The sequence below is a fragment of the Charadrius vociferus genome, unplaced genomic scaffold, assembly GCF_000708025.1.
Source record: "Charadrius vociferus isolate BGI_N301 unplaced genomic scaffold, ASM70802v2 scaffold260, whole genome shotgun sequence".
Classification (NCBI taxonomy): domain Eukaryota; kingdom Metazoa; phylum Chordata; class Aves; order Charadriiformes; family Charadriidae; genus Charadrius; species Charadrius vociferus.
Window position 1 is genome coordinate 439,214 of NW_009646410.1, and position 17,637 is coordinate 456,850.

General features: G+C 48.7%; 1 protein-coding gene across 1 annotated transcript in view; it reads right to left on the reverse strand.

Moving 5' to 3' along the window:
* Nucleotides 1-1,013: 1,013 nt before the first annotated feature.
* Nucleotides 1,014-17,637, reverse strand: part of LOC104281865 (unconventional myosin-XVB-like) — a 41,091-nt gene continuing 24,467 nt past the window's right edge. Inside the window, exons 27-52 of the mRNA XM_009879921.1 lie at nt 17,476-17,577; nt 17,202-17,296; nt 15,771-15,867; nt 14,791-14,980; nt 14,558-14,648; nt 13,781-14,006; nt 12,136-12,251; nt 11,069-11,128; nt 10,755-10,830; nt 10,133-10,251; nt 9,760-9,878; nt 9,164-9,305; nt 8,916-9,027; nt 8,429-8,589; nt 8,045-8,157; nt 7,865-7,928; nt 6,659-6,735; nt 5,945-6,075; nt 5,313-5,407; nt 4,744-4,852; nt 4,240-4,388; nt 3,699-3,826; nt 2,572-2,705; nt 1,951-2,084; nt 1,343-1,483; nt 1,014-1,073 (exon numbers count right to left, since the gene is read on the reverse strand). Coding sequence (XP_009878223.1) covers nt 1,014-1,073; nt 1,343-1,483; nt 1,951-2,084; nt 2,572-2,705; nt 3,699-3,826; nt 4,240-4,388; nt 4,744-4,852; nt 5,313-5,407; nt 5,945-6,075; nt 6,659-6,735; nt 7,865-7,928; nt 8,045-8,157; nt 8,429-8,589; nt 8,916-9,027; nt 9,164-9,305; nt 9,760-9,878; nt 10,133-10,251; nt 10,755-10,830; nt 11,069-11,128; nt 12,136-12,251; nt 13,781-14,006; nt 14,558-14,648; nt 14,791-14,980; nt 15,771-15,867; nt 17,202-17,296; nt 17,476-17,577 — 3,041 coding nt within the window. The remainder of the gene's footprint in view (nt 1,074-1,342; nt 1,484-1,950; nt 2,085-2,571; nt 2,706-3,698; nt 3,827-4,239; nt 4,389-4,743; nt 4,853-5,312; nt 5,408-5,944; nt 6,076-6,658; nt 6,736-7,864; nt 7,929-8,044; nt 8,158-8,428; nt 8,590-8,915; nt 9,028-9,163; nt 9,306-9,759; nt 9,879-10,132; nt 10,252-10,754; nt 10,831-11,068; nt 11,129-12,135; nt 12,252-13,780; nt 14,007-14,557; nt 14,649-14,790; nt 14,981-15,770; nt 15,868-17,201; nt 17,297-17,475; nt 17,578-17,637) is intronic.

Consider the following 17,637-nt stretch of genomic DNA (forward strand, 5'->3'; position numbering starts at 1 on the left):
CCCATTCCCAGCCAACAGTGACAACCTTTTCCTCAAGCTTTGCCAGTTACCTGCAGGCCAGTCTTCCCGTGTTAGATGTAAAGCAGTGTCTGTCATGTCACAGCTTCAAAATATCTCTGTGTGATTATTTTATTGCAATCTCCTAAAGTGCAGATACTTTTCAGTTCAGTAGGATAGCTGTAGCAATAAAAATAAATTAAGCATTTTTGTACAACCCAGGACACTCTCCTCTAATATAATACAAGTTCCATTTGAATATGCTTTCCCCGTGGGCACGGAGCCATCATTTAAGTAGAACAGCTGCATGGACATGACTGACTTCTTTATAGTAGAGGGAAACATATGCATGTAATTATGTGAGTACGAAATTAATTAACAACAAACTTCCTTACCATTGCAGCTCAATCTGTGCCCCGGCATATGTGTCAATTGTATCTTAACACTGATCTGCTTTGCAATTAAGATGGTTTCTACACCTCCTGCTTCACAAATCCCACTATCGGGCCTCTTGCATATCAGTACCGAGAAAAAGCTGGCCTATGGAAAACTCCAGCAGCCAGTGCAGTCATTTCATAGCCTCAGCTGTGCATTGCGATACACGAATCTCTAGCAAGCATCAGTCTTTGCTCATGTTAATTAATTCAAAAAAAAAAAAAAGAAAACAATGGTCCCAGGCTACATAGCTTGAAGGCAATTGCTTGCATCTGTTCCGCTGCTCTGTGTTGGAACAGGCTATGAAAAAGCAACCGTGTGGAAAGGCTGTCTTGTGGTTTGTTTAGCCACTGCATGCATCGCTTCAAGGAAGAGTACTTGGGGACTGAATGGCAGGTCACGAGGGGTGAGATTATGGTCCAGTCCATCAACAAACACTGTGGTGGCAGTCTTAGAAAGCAGCTGTCTGAGGTCATGGCTGTCTTTTCGAAGAGTCCTTTTCAGAAGACAGGGCAGGGAGCACTGAACAAGCTCAAAGAAAGGAAAACTGCTGTTTTGCTTGGTCGTTCTCCTCTTAGGCTCTAGTGGTGCCGCTCTGTTTTTTCTAGGATGACAACAATCGTGTGATACATTTCTTTAGCCTGTGAAAAGACAAATCAGTATCAAGTCATTCTCTGCCCCAGAAATGGCCGCTTCTCATAATTAAATAGTCCCATAAATCACTTTCCATAATTAAATATCAGGTACGCGTTGGGACAAAGCTGCACTTTGGGGACTGGGAAACGCAGTGCCCCCATCCACCTCAGACAGAAGAGAGCAGTAGTGCTGTCTCTTAGCAGAAGCTCAGCTGTGCAGTGGAGAGCAATTTCTGAATTGCCAGGAGGAAGCTATACGTCCAGGCTGATCTCACCTGTGACAGTTCAAGCCACATCGTCTTGGGGCTGACAGCTGAGCCATAGTTCAGTTCTATGCCAGGAAGCCCACCATCAGAGATAGGCCGCAGGGTCCGCATGTTCTGCAGCTCCTTCAATGGAATGACACAGGAGACTGCCTGTGTAAGGAGAAAAGCCACAAAACACTCTCTGGTTCAGTCCTTACAAATAAAACCATCGGATTCTCCCCCAGGTGAATCCCTCTTAAGGTGGATTCACCTTAAGAGCCTATTGAAAGCTGAGACAAGGACTGTGGCACAGGGCAGTGTGTACAGAATATAGGGCAGGCTCCTGCTGACAGCATGTCTCTAGAACTCCTGCAAGATTGGGAGGAACAGGAATGTGACCTAGACTTAGTTTTACTGTGAAACATGCTTGTTAGCATGATCACTGGACTTACTTACAAAAAAGCACATGGCAGTGCTAACTGTTCTACCACTCCGGTCATCTGCTTTGGGCTAGGGCTGTTAGAGTGGCTGTGATGCAGGTATATACAGTCTCTTCCTGCACAAGTTCTTCTAAGAGTCAAAGTTACCATCTGACAGACATCAGGGCTTTGACTCTACGGAGGAATTGTCTGGCATACCTGGGTGATGCCATCCACCACAATGATCTCCTCTTTATTCACGCCAAAGAAACAGGGCACAGAAATTGTGCCATCGCTGACTCTCTCTACAACGTAGGTGTTGTAGCCAAAGAATGGCAATTTCATCACATGCTCTGTAAGAAAGCAAAAGGTGGCTTTCAGGCAGCAGCTTCCAGCCAGCAATCTAGTGCACCAACCTAAGGTAGTCAAAAGCTGCAAGTGTTCCCAAGCTTTTCTACATTAAAAAGTAAGATTGACAACAACTCCTTTCCTCCCAGGCTGCTGATACTCAATTCTCAGCAGCCTGAATGGATGTCCTCTTCTTTTCCGACCAGAAAACAGACATGCAGCCAGAATATCAATTAAAACATAACTTGTACAGAGCTCTGAAAATATACTGCAGGCTTCTGTGAAAGAGGTGGAACTTCGATCAATGATCATGGTAGATGACCATGCTTCGGAACAAGTGCCAATTTGCAGGGGGAGGCTGTCAGGGAGTCATGGCCCATTCCAGGCTCCAAGGATCCTTGCCAGTCTCATGAACTGTCCCAAAAGCACATTCAGAGCAGCTTCCATCATGCTTAGGCCAGATGACTCAAGCAGATCTGGATGTCTCCTCACCTATGAACTGGATTTTTGCATCCATTGGCTGGAGGGCCTGCCTGGTTCTCAGTAGCATGCCAACGTGGCTCTGCAGAGCTTGGGGACTGATGGAGGACTGCAAGCTCTTTGGTGTGTACTCCTTCAGCTCTTCCCTGTGCCAACAAGCAGATAATAATTCACCCCCTGCCCAGCTAAAATCGAAAGATCAACCAGAGGGATTAAGAGGAAGGTGGGGATGTACCAACAATTTTCAGTTGCATGGCTGGGGACAAGGGTGGAGGGAGAGGGGAAGAGCACAACGGGTTGTGTCTGAGTTGGATAATGGGGAGGGAAACATCAGAGACAACGAGACCACCATTTTCCACACAGAAGGTGGCTGTGCACCACTGACTAGTGCACTGAAAGAAATCTCTCCTTTCTGGAGACAACAGGAACTCTTCAGGCAAGGAATATAGCCTGGACGTAGAGCCACAGGGTGTTTTTTTCCCAGGCAGTCTCAGCTGAAAAACACCTTACTCTAAGCCTGCCTTGCTCCTATGCCTCCAAAGCACTACACAGAGCAGAGTTCCCTATGCCCAGCAGGGTTATGCCATTACCCCCTGCAGCTGGTGGTGTGAGAAGATCTGACGGAGATGTTACCTCCACTCTAAGTGTGTAAGGACACAGGGAGGAAGGAGTGTGAAAATACAGTTCAGGGCTGCAGGACAAAAGCTTTCCAGTATCCAGAGATGTTTTCATTCCCATTAGTCAACTCACTACAGATTTCAAGTGCCCAGGGCTGAAAACTTTGGCACTTGTGAGAAAGAACAAAGGAGCATTCATCCCAACTATAAGCTCATGCACTTCCTTCTTGGTATTACAAACACGGCAGTCAAAAGAACTGTCCACGGCACGCTCATGAGCCTCAGCTCAAGAGGAGTCACAAAAGGAAATGTGGCTCAGAGACAGTCAGCATTAAGAGCGTGAACAGGAGGTAAACTTTCTTGATTACGGACAGGAGTCGGTCACTAAGTAGTGACATTAATTAGTAGCTATTGTTCTCCAGAACTGTCCATTCCTAAATTATCCAGAGAGAACTTTCAGGCACTCACCCCTGTGGTACCAACAGCCATTAGAGATAGAGACCCACCCTGAGAAAAACATACCTGGAAGGAGCAGAGTTCTGCTGCTCTATTTTGGCACAGTGCTGGAGCATTGCCAAAACGCCCACCTGCATCTTCATTTCTTCACTATAGCTCAACAGTATCCTCCCATTCAAGTAATCCCACAGCACCTGAGAGACAGCACAGCAAAGAGGCCTTTGTTAAACTTTCCAGAAGGTACAGGCAGGTGTGGGCAGCACCAGCCTGCAGAGACCCACATCTTGCCTTGCTGATAACACATCCAGCTCAGGCTGATAACACAAAAGCAAAGGCTTTCTGGGCTCAGGAAGAGTGTGCAGGACTGCACAAACCATGTCTGGAACAGTACAGCTCATAGGCTAGGGCTACAGGCACACTGCCTTCCTTGCATTCATAGTTTCAGTTATTAGTCGTTCCCAGAAACAGCATGCAAAGCTGATCAGCCAAAGCCCTCACGCTTCTTCAGCCCCCGTGGGATATTCCCATTGCCGTGCCCACTGAGTCTGGCCCTGCTAGGGAGCCCTTGCTAGGGAGGTTCCTGGTGCGCATTGCCCTTGTTACTTACCTGTCCATAATGAACATCAGTATAAATTTTGTTCTCAAAGTGCAGAGGTGTCCTCCAGATAAGCCTGCGTACAGTCACAGTGACCAACTTGTCCTCCAGCAGGTAATCATGAAGATACTCCTCCGATCTTATCGGCCTCACCATTGTATCTGTATGTTTATGCAGAGAGAGGGTCATCACTCTTTGGACTGAGACAGTGGGCTGAGCTCCATGGCCTGGGACAGGAGCCTTCCTTCTCACCTCTACTTCACCCTGCCCTTACGACTGCCAGCATCAACCATTCCAAAGGAACACCGACCCACGCAGACACACACACCTCTTTCAGGAACAAGCAACACAGCCCCTGAGAATGCACAATCCTTAACCTTAGTAATAGGGAAACTGCTGAAGAGGAACCTCCCCTGAGCCAGCCAAGGGTGGGGGAACGATTCGAAACAGTAGCCACAGTAGTCCCTGCTGGAGAAACTGCTTTAAGAAAGAACCTAGGTGCTAGTCTTTACTTGCCGAGATTATTGCTGTCATTCCTTATGGCAAAAAGAACAAATTCCTCTATCTCTTCCGGTTCGCCTGCCCCCATCTGCTCACAGATCTCCTGCAAGAGCTCCTTGCCCACCTGAAGCGAGGAAAGAAGCAAATAAGGATCAGGTGTCGCTCAGAGTCCAGATCAATGAAGAAATTCAAAGCAGAAAACTCACAGTGAATGTTTTAATTCTGGTGAGGTATTCCACACCTCCAGGCATCAGTATCGTTAGCCGGCGGGCACCACGCCCCTTCTGCAAAGGACAGTCTTTAGGCAGCAAGACATGCAGGGTCCCATCAGCCCCACAATTCTTCCTCCCTCTTCCTTCCTCCTCATCTCCACCTCCCACTACTTGCCCATAGTACCTGCCTCTTTCCTGCCCACATCCCTGGCTACTCCATGGCATTGCACATCCCAGTTCTCTTAGAGACACATGCCTCATTTCCTCTCTCTTGGAACACTGATTACCCCCGTAACACTGCACATGGCACCTCCTGACAAGCCTCTGCCCTTCCTCTCTTCCCAGCATCCCCACTTCTCTGCCCCTCAATACCAGCAATGCCTCTAGCTCCACAGGGAAAGGAAGGTGGCGACGGCCCCCATACATGAAATTTTTCCGCAGGTTGCTCTGACAGATCTTGGCTATATCTGCAAGAAAAGGAAAAAGCTTCATGTGTTGAGCCAAACAGAGGACTTAGCATTGTCTCCTATAGTGTTGGGTCATCCTGGTTGTGTTGAACTTAATCCAGGGCCACTGCTAGGAGAGGAAAGAGACTTGACCTCAACTCCCACTCTGCCAGGACACATCCAAATCATGAGGGGCCAGCTCCAGACAGTGTCCAGGGCAGTAGAAGTACACAGGAATGACAAGGATGGGAGAACTAGAACCCTCTTCTCCGGCAGGATTCCAACCCAAATACCTCACAGCTGATGACTGGAAGATGACAGTCCGCCTTTCCCCCAAGGTCTAGCTGTCAAACTAGGCCTAAGCTAAGCCTCAGAGAGACATACAATTCCAACTTGCCTGGGTGAAGATGCAATGGGAAGTTACCTCTGCAAACAGAAAGGCGGGAGATTTCCCCATTAGGATTTTCCCCACCTGGATCCTGTCTTCTTTCTTGGACCACTGAGCTTTAGTAACAAGGGGGCAGCTGTTTATTTTACAGGACACAGAAACAGTCATACCATGGTGGGTGCTGGATGGATCACCGCTGGCTAGCTGCAGAAACTTGGTGACATAGGGCATCAGGATATTAGAAGGGAGGAAGTACCCAGTTAGCAGGTTTAGGAGCAACCAACCACGCAGCACGCTCTCCCTGCAGGACAGAAAGAACTCTGAGCACCTTGTAACAAGACAATTCCTGCTCCAAGCAGCTCAAAATGAACCTCTGTCCTTCTGAATACCTATAGCAGGTGGCAGAAAATGAGGTGGCGACCCTTGGTTAGAGGTTTCTTGTGCTGAGGAAGGGATTGATTCAGTTATTCTAACAGCAAACAAAGAAAGAGAACAGTCAAAGCCACTCTGATGCCACTGCTGCCATATCGCAGGGCAACGTGGAGTCAAGCCAGTCCTAACTGCTGTACCAATTCCCCAGGGCTGCAAAGAGGAAACCAGGGCTCTGAGCAGCACCACTACCGGGAGCTACCAGGAATGTTTACCAGTGCCCAGATATATCAGCAGCCAGAGATACAAGGATAAACATCCATTGAAGTGAAAAAGCCAAACCCAGTGACTGGCTAAATTCCATGAGTGCTCAGCAAAAACCCCTGCAATTGAGCAGCTAGGGACAGTACATCATTAGGGGGCAGCCTCGCTCCTGGCCCTGCTGTCTATGCAGCAAGGCAAACGGGTCCCCCTCCAGCTGTGCATGCGCAGGAGCTGACAGTGCCGGTACTCACTGGTTAAGGTTGTGGGTGACCTGTTTGATGACCTGGCAGTAGACCTCATCGTGCAAAGTCTCCTTCTCCTTGCACAGCTGCATTCAGAGAAGAGAAGACAGCATCACAGAAGGGACAAGAGCATCAGAGAGGCCCCAGGTCACCTCTGTGCCCTTCTTCTCCCAGCTCCAGTGCTCTGCCAATATGGCTTAAAGTTTGGGCTTTGCAACCTCTAGTCTCTATCACTATCTAGGCACAAAGGAGGAGGGGCAAGTGGTGGTCCCATCCAGATAGTGATATCCAGGAAAATTATTTACATGCAACCCCTCCCCTCCATGTTTTTCAATCAGCCTCTCTGTTTCTGCTCCCTTTCTCATGTAGGAGGTTGCATTATGGCTCTCCCTGCTCTCTCCTTTCCCAGCAAGGTCTTGGCCCTTCATTCCCATTGATGCTTCAGCGCTTTGCCCAAGGGAAGGTCACAAACCTGAAGGATTTCATAGATGCATTCAACCTCATTCTGGTTCTTGAGTTTTGCTTGATCTCCCATGAACCGCATCACAGCTGCAAAGCAAAGGCTACCATTTAGATATAAGCAGAGGTGATCTAGAAAATCTACTCTAAGCAGAGTAGACTAGAAAATGGTCTGAAAGCTTTTCTGCTACACAGGGTATTATGAGGCTTGCATCAGACGTGTAGTCAGTGGGGCATCAGTCCAGGCAGTGTGTGTTCTTGGGCACTTTGCACTTGAGGCAAAGTGTATTTTGCTGGACACTTTCAGCATGGACACAGGTGGTTATGAACTGCAGAAATGCCTTAGGAGGGGCCTTCCTCTCACAGTTTTCATTCCCCACTCTGGGCCCCATGATGCCACCAAGGCTCCAGCCTCTGCAGTGTTGTGTCCCAGGGAGGTACTTACTCTTAAAGTTTTTTGTAGCAAGCTCATTTAGTTCATTATCAGAGTAACGGAGCAAAGACTCCTGGATTGGGACCTGCAGGGCCAGAATACAACCGTAAGCTGGGGAGGTAGATTTGTGAAGCGTGCAACACAGCTCTGTGCAAAGACATAAGCTCCCAGTACATTGCAGGCAGCACTGAGAAGTAGGAGGCACCTCCACTTCTTCAGAGATTGCAGCCAAGGATCTGCCCTCTGCGCTTTTGCCATGTAAGAACAATGCTAGAGGCAATGCTGGAGCATGGAATTCTGCCATGGAAAAAGACTGGGCTCACCTTGGTGTGCTGGACAAGGCTAGCTGCACTCTTCTTTTCAGAAGATGTCCCCTTCAGTCCCTGCCTAGGCAGAGGAGAAAGAACATACAATCTGAGGGATATCCCCAGAAATGGCTTGGTGTGGGTCAGACTACACAGGTCCTGTGCATGCCTGTTCAGGAAGGACCACAGCCTACTCACATGGACTGAGCCTCTCGGAAGTAGGCTGTGGCGAAGTCCATCATGGTGTAGTGGTCACCAGCCGGGACTAACATGGTGCTGTTGGGTTCTGATGTCAGGCTGGGAACAGAACTCTGCAGGGACAGGCACCAAACCCACCCTGAAAAGTCAGCTGAGGAACTGCGGTGTCTGTTCTCAGCTGCCAGACCTGGGAAGGCCTCATCTGTGTGTGGTCCCTCCCCCTCCCACTATGATAGTATTTGAGTGTCTCCATCTGTAAGGATTAAGCAGTTATCTTCTTCCCTCTAGCCTTGGAGGTCGGACACTACCAGGGCCATGGATGCACCCTGGCAGCTCCCACAGAACCCAGCCATGTCACCTAGCAGTTCCCCAAGGACAACTCACGTCCTTGCTGGTGTTCCTGCTCTCCAGGGAAGCTTTCATGCTCTTCCGCAGCCCTTCACGTCTGTCCATGCTGGTGCTGAGGTAATCAGGGGCTGCAGCCAATTGCACCAAGCTGGTGGGGAAAATACCACAGCGGCCACCAGTGGAGCCGAACTGCCAGCCTGCAGAAACAGGGGAGAAAGAGTCAGGAACCATGGCAGCTACGAAGACAAATGAGCAGTGAGGCATCCTACTGGCAAAGGAGAGCATCAGACTGACCGTTCTTTCCTGCATCCTAAGATAACAACCCCGATAACTATTGCAGCTGGAACAAGGTGGGTTGCGCTCAGAGTGTGGCAGAGCTGAAGGCTGACTATGCCAGCCCTTAACAGTCTGCTTTCCTCTGGTTTACCCGACAGCAGCATGTACAGCTTTGGTGCACCATGGGTCCAGCAGGCGCTTGAACCCATTCCCCACCTTTCCTGCCAATATCAACAAACTCCCTCACCTGGCTCCACGCCTTGCATGGGCAGTAACTTGATGAGGTCACCCTTCTCAAAGCTAAGGAGGCTCTTGTCATCCGCAATGTAGCTGCGCAGAGCAACGACGTAGTTGGTATCCTGGGGAAAAAGTGATGGGGAGGTCAAATCTGGTCCCCAGAATGTCAGGGACTCAGATCATATCATCCCATGGAGCCTCTCAGGTCCATGTGGGAAACCACCTTCATTCCCTGTTGCACTACAGCCATTCCCTCACCTGCCTCAGCTCCTGGAGGAAGAGTTCCACCATGGCCTTGATGCACAGAGCCTTTGGAGAGCGCAGGAAGAGCTGCTCTGTCTTCAGAGAGAACTCCAGGGCATTGCTGCCTTTCACTTCCACTGACAGCACATCTGCAAAGCTGAGAACACAGCCAGCACGCTCAGGCTCCTTCTGCCAGAGCTAGGGATGCAGATCATGGGGATAGGAGCTCGTTCCAAGGGCTGAGAATGGAGACAGGCCTCAGCACACTCCTGAGGGTGGCCTTTCACCAGCACTGTATTACAACAGCAATAGCACCATAGGCTGCTCATGGCTTTCACCATACCACTCTGAGGACCTCCTTTCTGATGACATACATGGAACTAACTCATACTACTACACTCACGGTGAGCGAAGCACAAGGTAGGAAGGAAAGGTAAAGGCCAGACTTATTACAAGGAGGGTCAGTGAGTCACAACTAGCCTAGGACAATCCTAGAGAGCACAGGACAACCAGACAATTTTCAGCTCACCTGTTCAGTCTGCCTCCTACACTGAAAGCATCCCGCAAGTGAAAAATTATCATCCTGCAGCAACCTGGGACCTTTTGCTCACCTGTAGCTGCGAAGAATCTTCAGGTGCTCAGGATTATAGCCAGCTGCTTTCACCACCTTCAGCAGCCGCATGCCCCGGTGAGAAACACCCAGGATCTGGACATCGCTTCCATTTTCACCCTGTAAGGGAAGTGCAGCAGAGAGCATCAAAGACCCCATCCCACCTGGACAGGATGAAGCAGGAGAAGAAGATGCTACCACATGTACCATGAAGGAGGCCCTGGGCTGACAGAGGTGTCAAAAGGAGCCAGGTACAGAAGGCGCAGAAGAATGAGTGATGTGTGGCCAGGCAGGGAGACAGAAAGGGATCCCAGGTGAACTAGAGCCACACAGCTAATGCAAGCCCAGGGTCTGGTGAGAAGATTAAGACTCACGTGAACTGGGAAAAGGCGGGAGAAATAGTTAGCCCAGTTATCTCGAGCAGCCAGTACAATCCTCTTCTTTATCCCGTCCTCCTGAATGGACTGGACATCATTGCCAACCTGGAATTCCACTAGCAGGGGTAGAAAGCAGATACTTTCTCAGTAAGACAAAGATGGCCAAGTCTTTCACTGCCCAAGGTCTTATTCCCATCAGTCCTCCCCAGTGATTACAGCGCAGCAAATGACATGCAGAGGTGAAAGGATACCATGTTACTTGTCCACACCAGTCTACTACTAGTTTCTCTCCCCCTCTCCATGAAGCTTTGACAAGAAGACAGACGGATTTTGAGACAACTCAAAACCTCATCTTTGGGCCTCAGTTTCCTCTCCCCACAATAAACATATCAGAACTAAGATTTTCTGGCTCAGAGAAATTTCAGGGGCATTTTCTGGCCATTTGGAATAAACAAACATTCCTATACCGCAGTATGCAGCACACACACAAATGCGCTTTCTTTCTGCAGAGACAAACATTTCTCCTCTGCCCTAAGTTCTGCCTGACAGGGCTTGGAGGCTGGTTTCTAATTTCAAACTACTAGCTGGGATGGGCACAGGGAGAAAGGGCTGTAATTACTCAGCAGGTCTTTCATCTTGCGCTTCTCCTCCCTGGAGATCCGAAGGCAGGAATCAGAGAAGGTGTCACGCATGATCTGCGGAGGAAGGAAACAGAGAGGCTTCCATTGAAAAGGCCACATTTGAGTGTTTTGGAGCATCTGAGTCTGCTAAACAGATTGAGTTTCAGAGAGGACTGAGCAGGGGCTTGACTGGATGGACCTGGAGAAGAGACTAACACTGCTAGGGATACAGAAGTGAAGGCAACTTATGCAATGTAATTATGGAGTGTTTTGTCCCCAAACAGAGAGACTTGAGTCATACACCAGTACATACCTGTTCACACAGCAAGTTCAGACAATAAGGGTGACTGAAATTTTCTTTGGGGTAAAACACCTGCAAGAGGAGGATAAAAACAATAGTAACATTACAGATATTTACAGATGTTGCTGAAATAGCTCCCATGGGATGTTTTGTAATCCATATGCCCTAATGCCAGACAAGAGTGAGTCCATCTCCAAGCACAGGCAGGAAAGTGACACTGTGAATGTAAACAGAAGGACAAGGAGTGAAGGACCAAAAGTAAAGTAGCGAGACCATTGGATGAACCCTGATCTGTTCAGTGTATTCTCCGATATTTGATTTTAAACACATTTGTACTATTTGTCCAGCTCTGGGGCCCTCAACATAAGAAGGACATAGACCTGCTGGAGTGGGTCCAGAGGAGGCCATGAAGATGATCAGAGGGCTGGAGCATCTCTGCTATGAGGACAGGCTGAGAGACTTGGAGTTGTTCAGCCTGGAGAAGAGAAGGCCTTATAGTCCCTTCCAGTATTTAAAGGGGGCCTACAGGAAAGTTGGGGAGGGACTCTTGGTCAGGGACCGTAGTGATGGGATGAGGGGAATGGCTTCAAACTGAAAGAGGGGAGATTTAGATTCGATATTAAGAAGAAATTGTTTACTGGGAGGGTGGTGAGGCACCGGCCCAGGTTGCCCAGAGAAGCTGTGGATGCCCCGGTCTTGTTGGAAGGTGCCCCTGCCCATGGCAGGGGATTGGAACTAGCTAATCTTTAAGGTCCCTTCCAATCCAAACCGTTCTATGATTTTAATAGGAAGGCACCAGGTAACAACAAAGTTACTCTATTTGTAGATTTCTCACTGCTTTACAGAGGAGGGAAAGGACAGGTAGGGAAACTGAGACACCAGAGTCAGTAAGGCAGAGTAGGACTCAGATCCCCTCTGAGATGATCCTCTGCCTCCGACTCCTGTGTCATGTGACCTCTTCCCAGAACTGTCTTTGTGCTCTTATATCACACTATGTGCCTATGACAAAAAAAGATTTTAACCAAATATGGGATCAGTCCCCTTCCCTCCATAGCCAGCCCTCAGTTAATGAACTGTACCTCTTTGCGCAGAAAGATTTTCCAGGCAGGATTGACATAGGAAAAGCTGACACTCTCAGCAAGCCTGTACAGCTGGGTCTTGATACCATCATCATCTGCTACTGTTACAGTAGAGTCTGTGTGAGGAGAAAGAGCAGTCAAGATGGGCTTTGCTGACTACAGGGTCACTTTCTCACCTACCAAACACCTACCAAGAGAAAGGGGACAGTGTCATATGTCTGACTGAAGATTACTGTCAAGAACCTTCTTGAAGGTAAGTGATCAGCTAATATGAATGTATGCACAAAACAGTCATCATGTGAGTACCAGAATTTCTGATAGCATTTAGACTTGCTGTATTAGCCACAAAGTTCAGTGCTCATCATAGAAACACTCCAGAGACAGGGAGAACACAGCATTCCAGGCAAAATACTGCCCCTGTGCTTAAGCTTGAAGACACAGTTTCACTTTATGTCATTATAAAAAGGCTGCTAAAGGTTTCAAAAGGACATAAAAGTTCTCCCCTGAGCTTGGAGGCTGCAAGGTTTTGGTACAAGGCACCCAGTACTTGCACTGTTTTTTCTCTCTGCAGGAGATCTGTTAAAGACAGGCTCGGTCTGAAGACAAGCATTCAAAGGCATTGCTTTACAAGGTAGGAATATATTTCAGCACTCTCAGCTTTCAAAACTTCAGAATTCATAGACAATCAATACATGTAGAAGACCCCACAGTTCAGCTGTTTCTATATTCCTATTCAAAAACTTGTAGGTATTTTTCAGGTTAATCCAGTTACTTCAATTTACTTTCACAGGAGTTCCTAAAGATCCATTTTTTTAAAAGGGAGGAGGAGTGAAACAGGGACATTCTTTTATATCAGGGAAACCGATGCGGAATGGAGTCCTGCAGCAATGTGCTTGACTGACTGTTCCTTGCATGTTATAAAATGTGATGCTGATGAGGGTTTTAAACAGCTTGAAATACGTTGGTACACGTATCCAAAATAGCAGCAAAGTATAAAATGAATTATGGCTACAGACTCTCACTGCAATTTAGAGGCAAAACCTGGGACTGAATAACACTTCCAAACTCCTGCTGAGAAGCATTAGCTATGCCATTTTCCAGACACTGCTTACGTGGCTAGTGTCCAAGGTCTCCCAGGCTCTCATTCTCTCTCTTAGAAACATTCCCTCACTCCTCAGCCTGTCTCTAAGGACCCTCCAGAGGCTCTAGAAGGTAAAATATCTGGCTTCCCATTCCTCCCTGGTCTAAAGTCCATCCATTGAACTGCAGCTTTGATAAAGTAATTATGCTTCAGGTAAGTAATAAAACGTATTGTGTACTGGACCTTGATAAAGCTGTAGCCCAAAGGTCCTTTTTGTTTTAGCTGCATTTTTCAGAGAAACCCAGCCCCTCCTTCATCATTTGTGCCTGACATCCTGCACTACGCTGGGAAGAAATGGAGTAGTTAGAGCTGGGTAGTGCCAAGCTGAGTGCTGGGCCAGACTGCACTATAGTGACTGTCTGGTTTCACATAGCCCACTCAGTGTTTGGCCAGCTGGCTGATGACAGAACATGTGCTATGACTCTCACGGGTCACTGGGCTGATTCTGACCCCATCCCCTCCCCGCCCACTTCCAAATCCCACTTGGGTGAAGTCAATACTTACCCTTCCCTGTGGATTCCTGCCCGCCTTCATTCCCAGGCAGGAGAGGCGAAGGCAATGGTGGGGGAGGAGGGGGAGCAGGAGGGGCATTGGAATCTGGTGGAGTACTCTGCTCACTGAAGATGGACAGAAGAGGCAACTGCTTCTCCTTGATAGAGCTGGAAGCTGAGCCGGGCTTGGGCTTGGGCTTGGTAGGTGGAGGTGTTTTCTCTTGTGGCAGGGCGTTGGGCTGCAAGAAAGCAAAACCATTTGACCCAGTCATTCTCTATATTACTGTGCTCTGTCCTGACACTGCTGTTATAAATCATTCCTAGGGCAGCAGTCCAACCCTAGAAGCAAGATCTGTGTGAACAGGGATACCAGGACCTTTAAACCAGCACATGATCTACAAACAGATGAAGATCAAGCAAACCCAAGTGCAGAGAACCAAGTATTTGAGATTGAAGCCTCCAGTTGGGAAGGGGAAAAAAGACATTAATGGGCCAAGACCTCGGTGCCAAATGTGGGGAACATGAGTTGCTTGCTTCCAGATCAGCCTTAAACATACCACAATAGAGCTTGGTGCTCCAGAGCCTTTTCTCCAGGACCTCAAGTGACTTTACAGACTGGAACCCAGTCTAGTATGGGCAGCACCACGGTATGAGCTCACAGCTATCTAGTAACCCAACAAGAAATCACCTGGCTGCTACAGCACTACCAGGTAGCTCCCAGACTGTTGGAGATTGGATCTGCAGGTCTTCTCTGATAAGCTTTTAGGTGACCAGAGAGCAAAGAACTCACTGATTTGGGAGTTGTGAGGTTCATCATTCCCAGCTTGGCCAGAGCCTCATTTTTGGGGTCGTTCTTCTTCATAAATGGCTTGGACACTCTCCTGCAAGGAAATTGGGAACACAGTTACAGGGGCTGCAGAGGGGTTCTGGCCACAGTGGCCAGAACTGCCACCATGTGGCTGTGATGGGATATAGTCCCGCTCATCTTCTTCCTGCCCACCTGAGTGGATCCCAGTCTCTCACCTGACAGGCTCGATAGGCTGAGGCTCAGGGGCTGGCCTGCTCTGGTACATTTTGATGATGTTGCGGATCTCCCGGCTGGGTGCAGGTCGTGACTCAGGGCCTGAATGCTTCACTACAGGCGGCTCCTTCCTTGCTTTTGGTGTCTGCTTTTTTGGCTCTGGCTCAGGAGGTGGCAAAGGGGGAGCAGGAGCTATTGAGGACAATAGCTTTAACCAAGATACCAGCAACAGTATAGGAGAAATCCCTTTATCTCATTTGAAGCTCCCTCTCTTTCACCACTAGGCTTACTGGCCATGGTCTTCCACTGCCTCACTTTGGGATCCCACTTCCCAAAGCTCAGGCCTTTCTCTCTCCCCTCTGCTGTCAAGATGCAAACTCCCAGAAGAGTCAGATCCTTTCCTCCTCTGGCTATATCCTGGCCCAATGCTCCTGTAAAGTTCCTGCTTGTCAGCCTGCCTGGGTCTCCACTGCATATCAGCTTACCTTCCTCTAGTTTAGGGCTGGGCTTCTCTTCTTCCCTCTTCTCTGTCTCCTCTTCTTTCTCCTCCTCCTGCTTTGGCTGGGTATTTGCTGGAGGGGTCCAGGGTTTGGAAGGAGGCCTGACTTTCTTCACTCGGATGTGTTGCTGTCCTGCATAGAAAAGGGAACCTGAGCTAGTTAAACCCACAGCCAAAATCTAGCATTAATGGCATGGTTCCCACCTTTCCAACAGTCAGCAGAAGCCTACACTTTCTAGAGGCAAAGGAGGGTGTGGCAGTCGCAAGCCCAAAGATTTCTAGAAAAATGGCAACACAACACCTCACAGTCTGAATTGTAGCCAGCTGAGCAGGCACCCAAAACTCCTGCTACACACAGCACCAGCAAGTCCTGCAGTGATTAGCGGGGTTCCAGACAGGGAGACAAGAACACCTTGTTATGCCAGGGAGGCTGCAAAACAAGGTGTTATGATGAGTGGAATTCCCAAAGTGGTAGATGCTTACCCATCTTCTGAAAATATTCTCTTTTCTGCTGGAAAGTTTCACGAGGATAGTCATCATCTTCACTGTCAGAGAACTGGTCTTCTGTGTAGTCATAAACCTGCAAGCAGTTCAGAACATGGTTAGTTAGCACTAGCCAGCAGATACCATAGTGCCCTTAAGTTCAGAGGTGATCGTCCCTCGCCAAGTTCTGATATAGAACTTCTCCCCATCTGAGAGTGTCTCAAGAGATGAGTCTCTGACTCAAGAAGTCATCAAGCAAGTCCAGAGAAGAAGGACTACGTTAGAGGCGCGAGACAGCTTGCTAGAAGATAAAGAATTCAGAGATGAATTTTCCTATGGTAAAATTCAGATCAGCTGGGAATTAATTGGCCAACACTGTAGCCAAACGCCCATAGAGCTAATGCCACCAAGGTTTGATCCTGTGTCTTAAAGATTCAGCAAGCAGAGTTTGAAAGGCCTCTGTATCATAGGTAAGCATAGGTCTCTGCTCTCCTCTCTGCCAAACCTCTGCCACACTGGAAGGGAAGTAGAGAAAATGCAAATCATGAAATTCAAAACAAATTCACCACCAGTATTTGTTTCTCATACCGGTTCTTCTGCCTTAGCTGGTGGTTCTGGAGCCTTTGGTAGTGGTGCAGCATTCTGGCTGCTCGGAGGCTTCTTGGGTTTTGGGGAAGTGGCTGGGACTGGAGCTGGGGCTGGGGCTGGAGCCGGGGCTTGAGCCGGGGCTTGGGCTCGTGGTGAACTTGAGACTCTTGGCCTTGAGTTCTCACGAGACTGTTGCCACTGCTGCTGCTGTTGCTGGGAAATGTTCATGGCTTGAAGGGTCACCTGCTGGGCCTGGAGGAAGGAATTGCAAGGTCCATGAGCTCTAAGCTACACAAAAACACCAGCTGTCAGGCCTGCTGTCCCATTCTTTCACTAGTAATCACAGAAATTCTACATAGTCCACTGCAAATTTCCCAATGTTATGGACAAGGCATGGCCAGGGAGTCTGCTTTCACCTGGCCAAGTATGCAGAGCTCCTAACAACACCCCAGAGACTCAGCTACCAGTGAGTTAGCCTAGGACCTCCATGTGCTCACAAGGCTTTGTACAGAAAGCAGAATACTCAGATATGCATCTGTAGCAAATCCCAGCTTAAAAACACGTGGGAATTACAGCTGAGGCTTCTTGGGGCCTGCTCTTGTCCCTGCTACTCACTTATCTATGGTGCCTCAGTGTCCCCACATACACAAAGGGAAAAAAAGGGGATTCCCTGTTTTGCAGTTTTATATAATCCCAACTCCACACAGCTAACCCACAGCACAGAGCATTACAGAGCAGGCCGAAGGCAGAAGGGGAGCATGGCTAACCTCTTCACAGCACAGACACTTGTGTGTTTTTCTTCCCCAGCTCCTACGCCCCTCCCAGCCAGTCGCTTCCACTCACCATGAGCATGGCTTGCTGGTTGATAAAGGCTTGCTGTTGTGCTGCTAACTGGTTGGGATCTACAGCTGGAACAACAGGCTGGGGCATAACCATGGCTGTGGAAAACACACGTCTGTAAACACTTACAGGCAATAGTTCCCCACAGTGCTTGAGGATCAGCCCAGAGCTGAGCGTTCACTGTGCACCTTGCCCAACATTCAAATACACAGGCTCCATTAGGACAGCCACCCTTCCATCCTCTTCCCCTGTATAGTTGCTGAGACACTCTTACTACCTGGCATAGGTGCAATCCCACCAGCTGCTGGCATCATAGGCATGGCTGCTGGCATCCCCATCATGGGCTGGTAAACTGGTGCTTGAGTCATTCCAGTGAAGCCTAGGGGCAAAAGGCCACAGGCATAGTGCTTTTGGAGAATCGCAGATCAGAAAGTCCTGA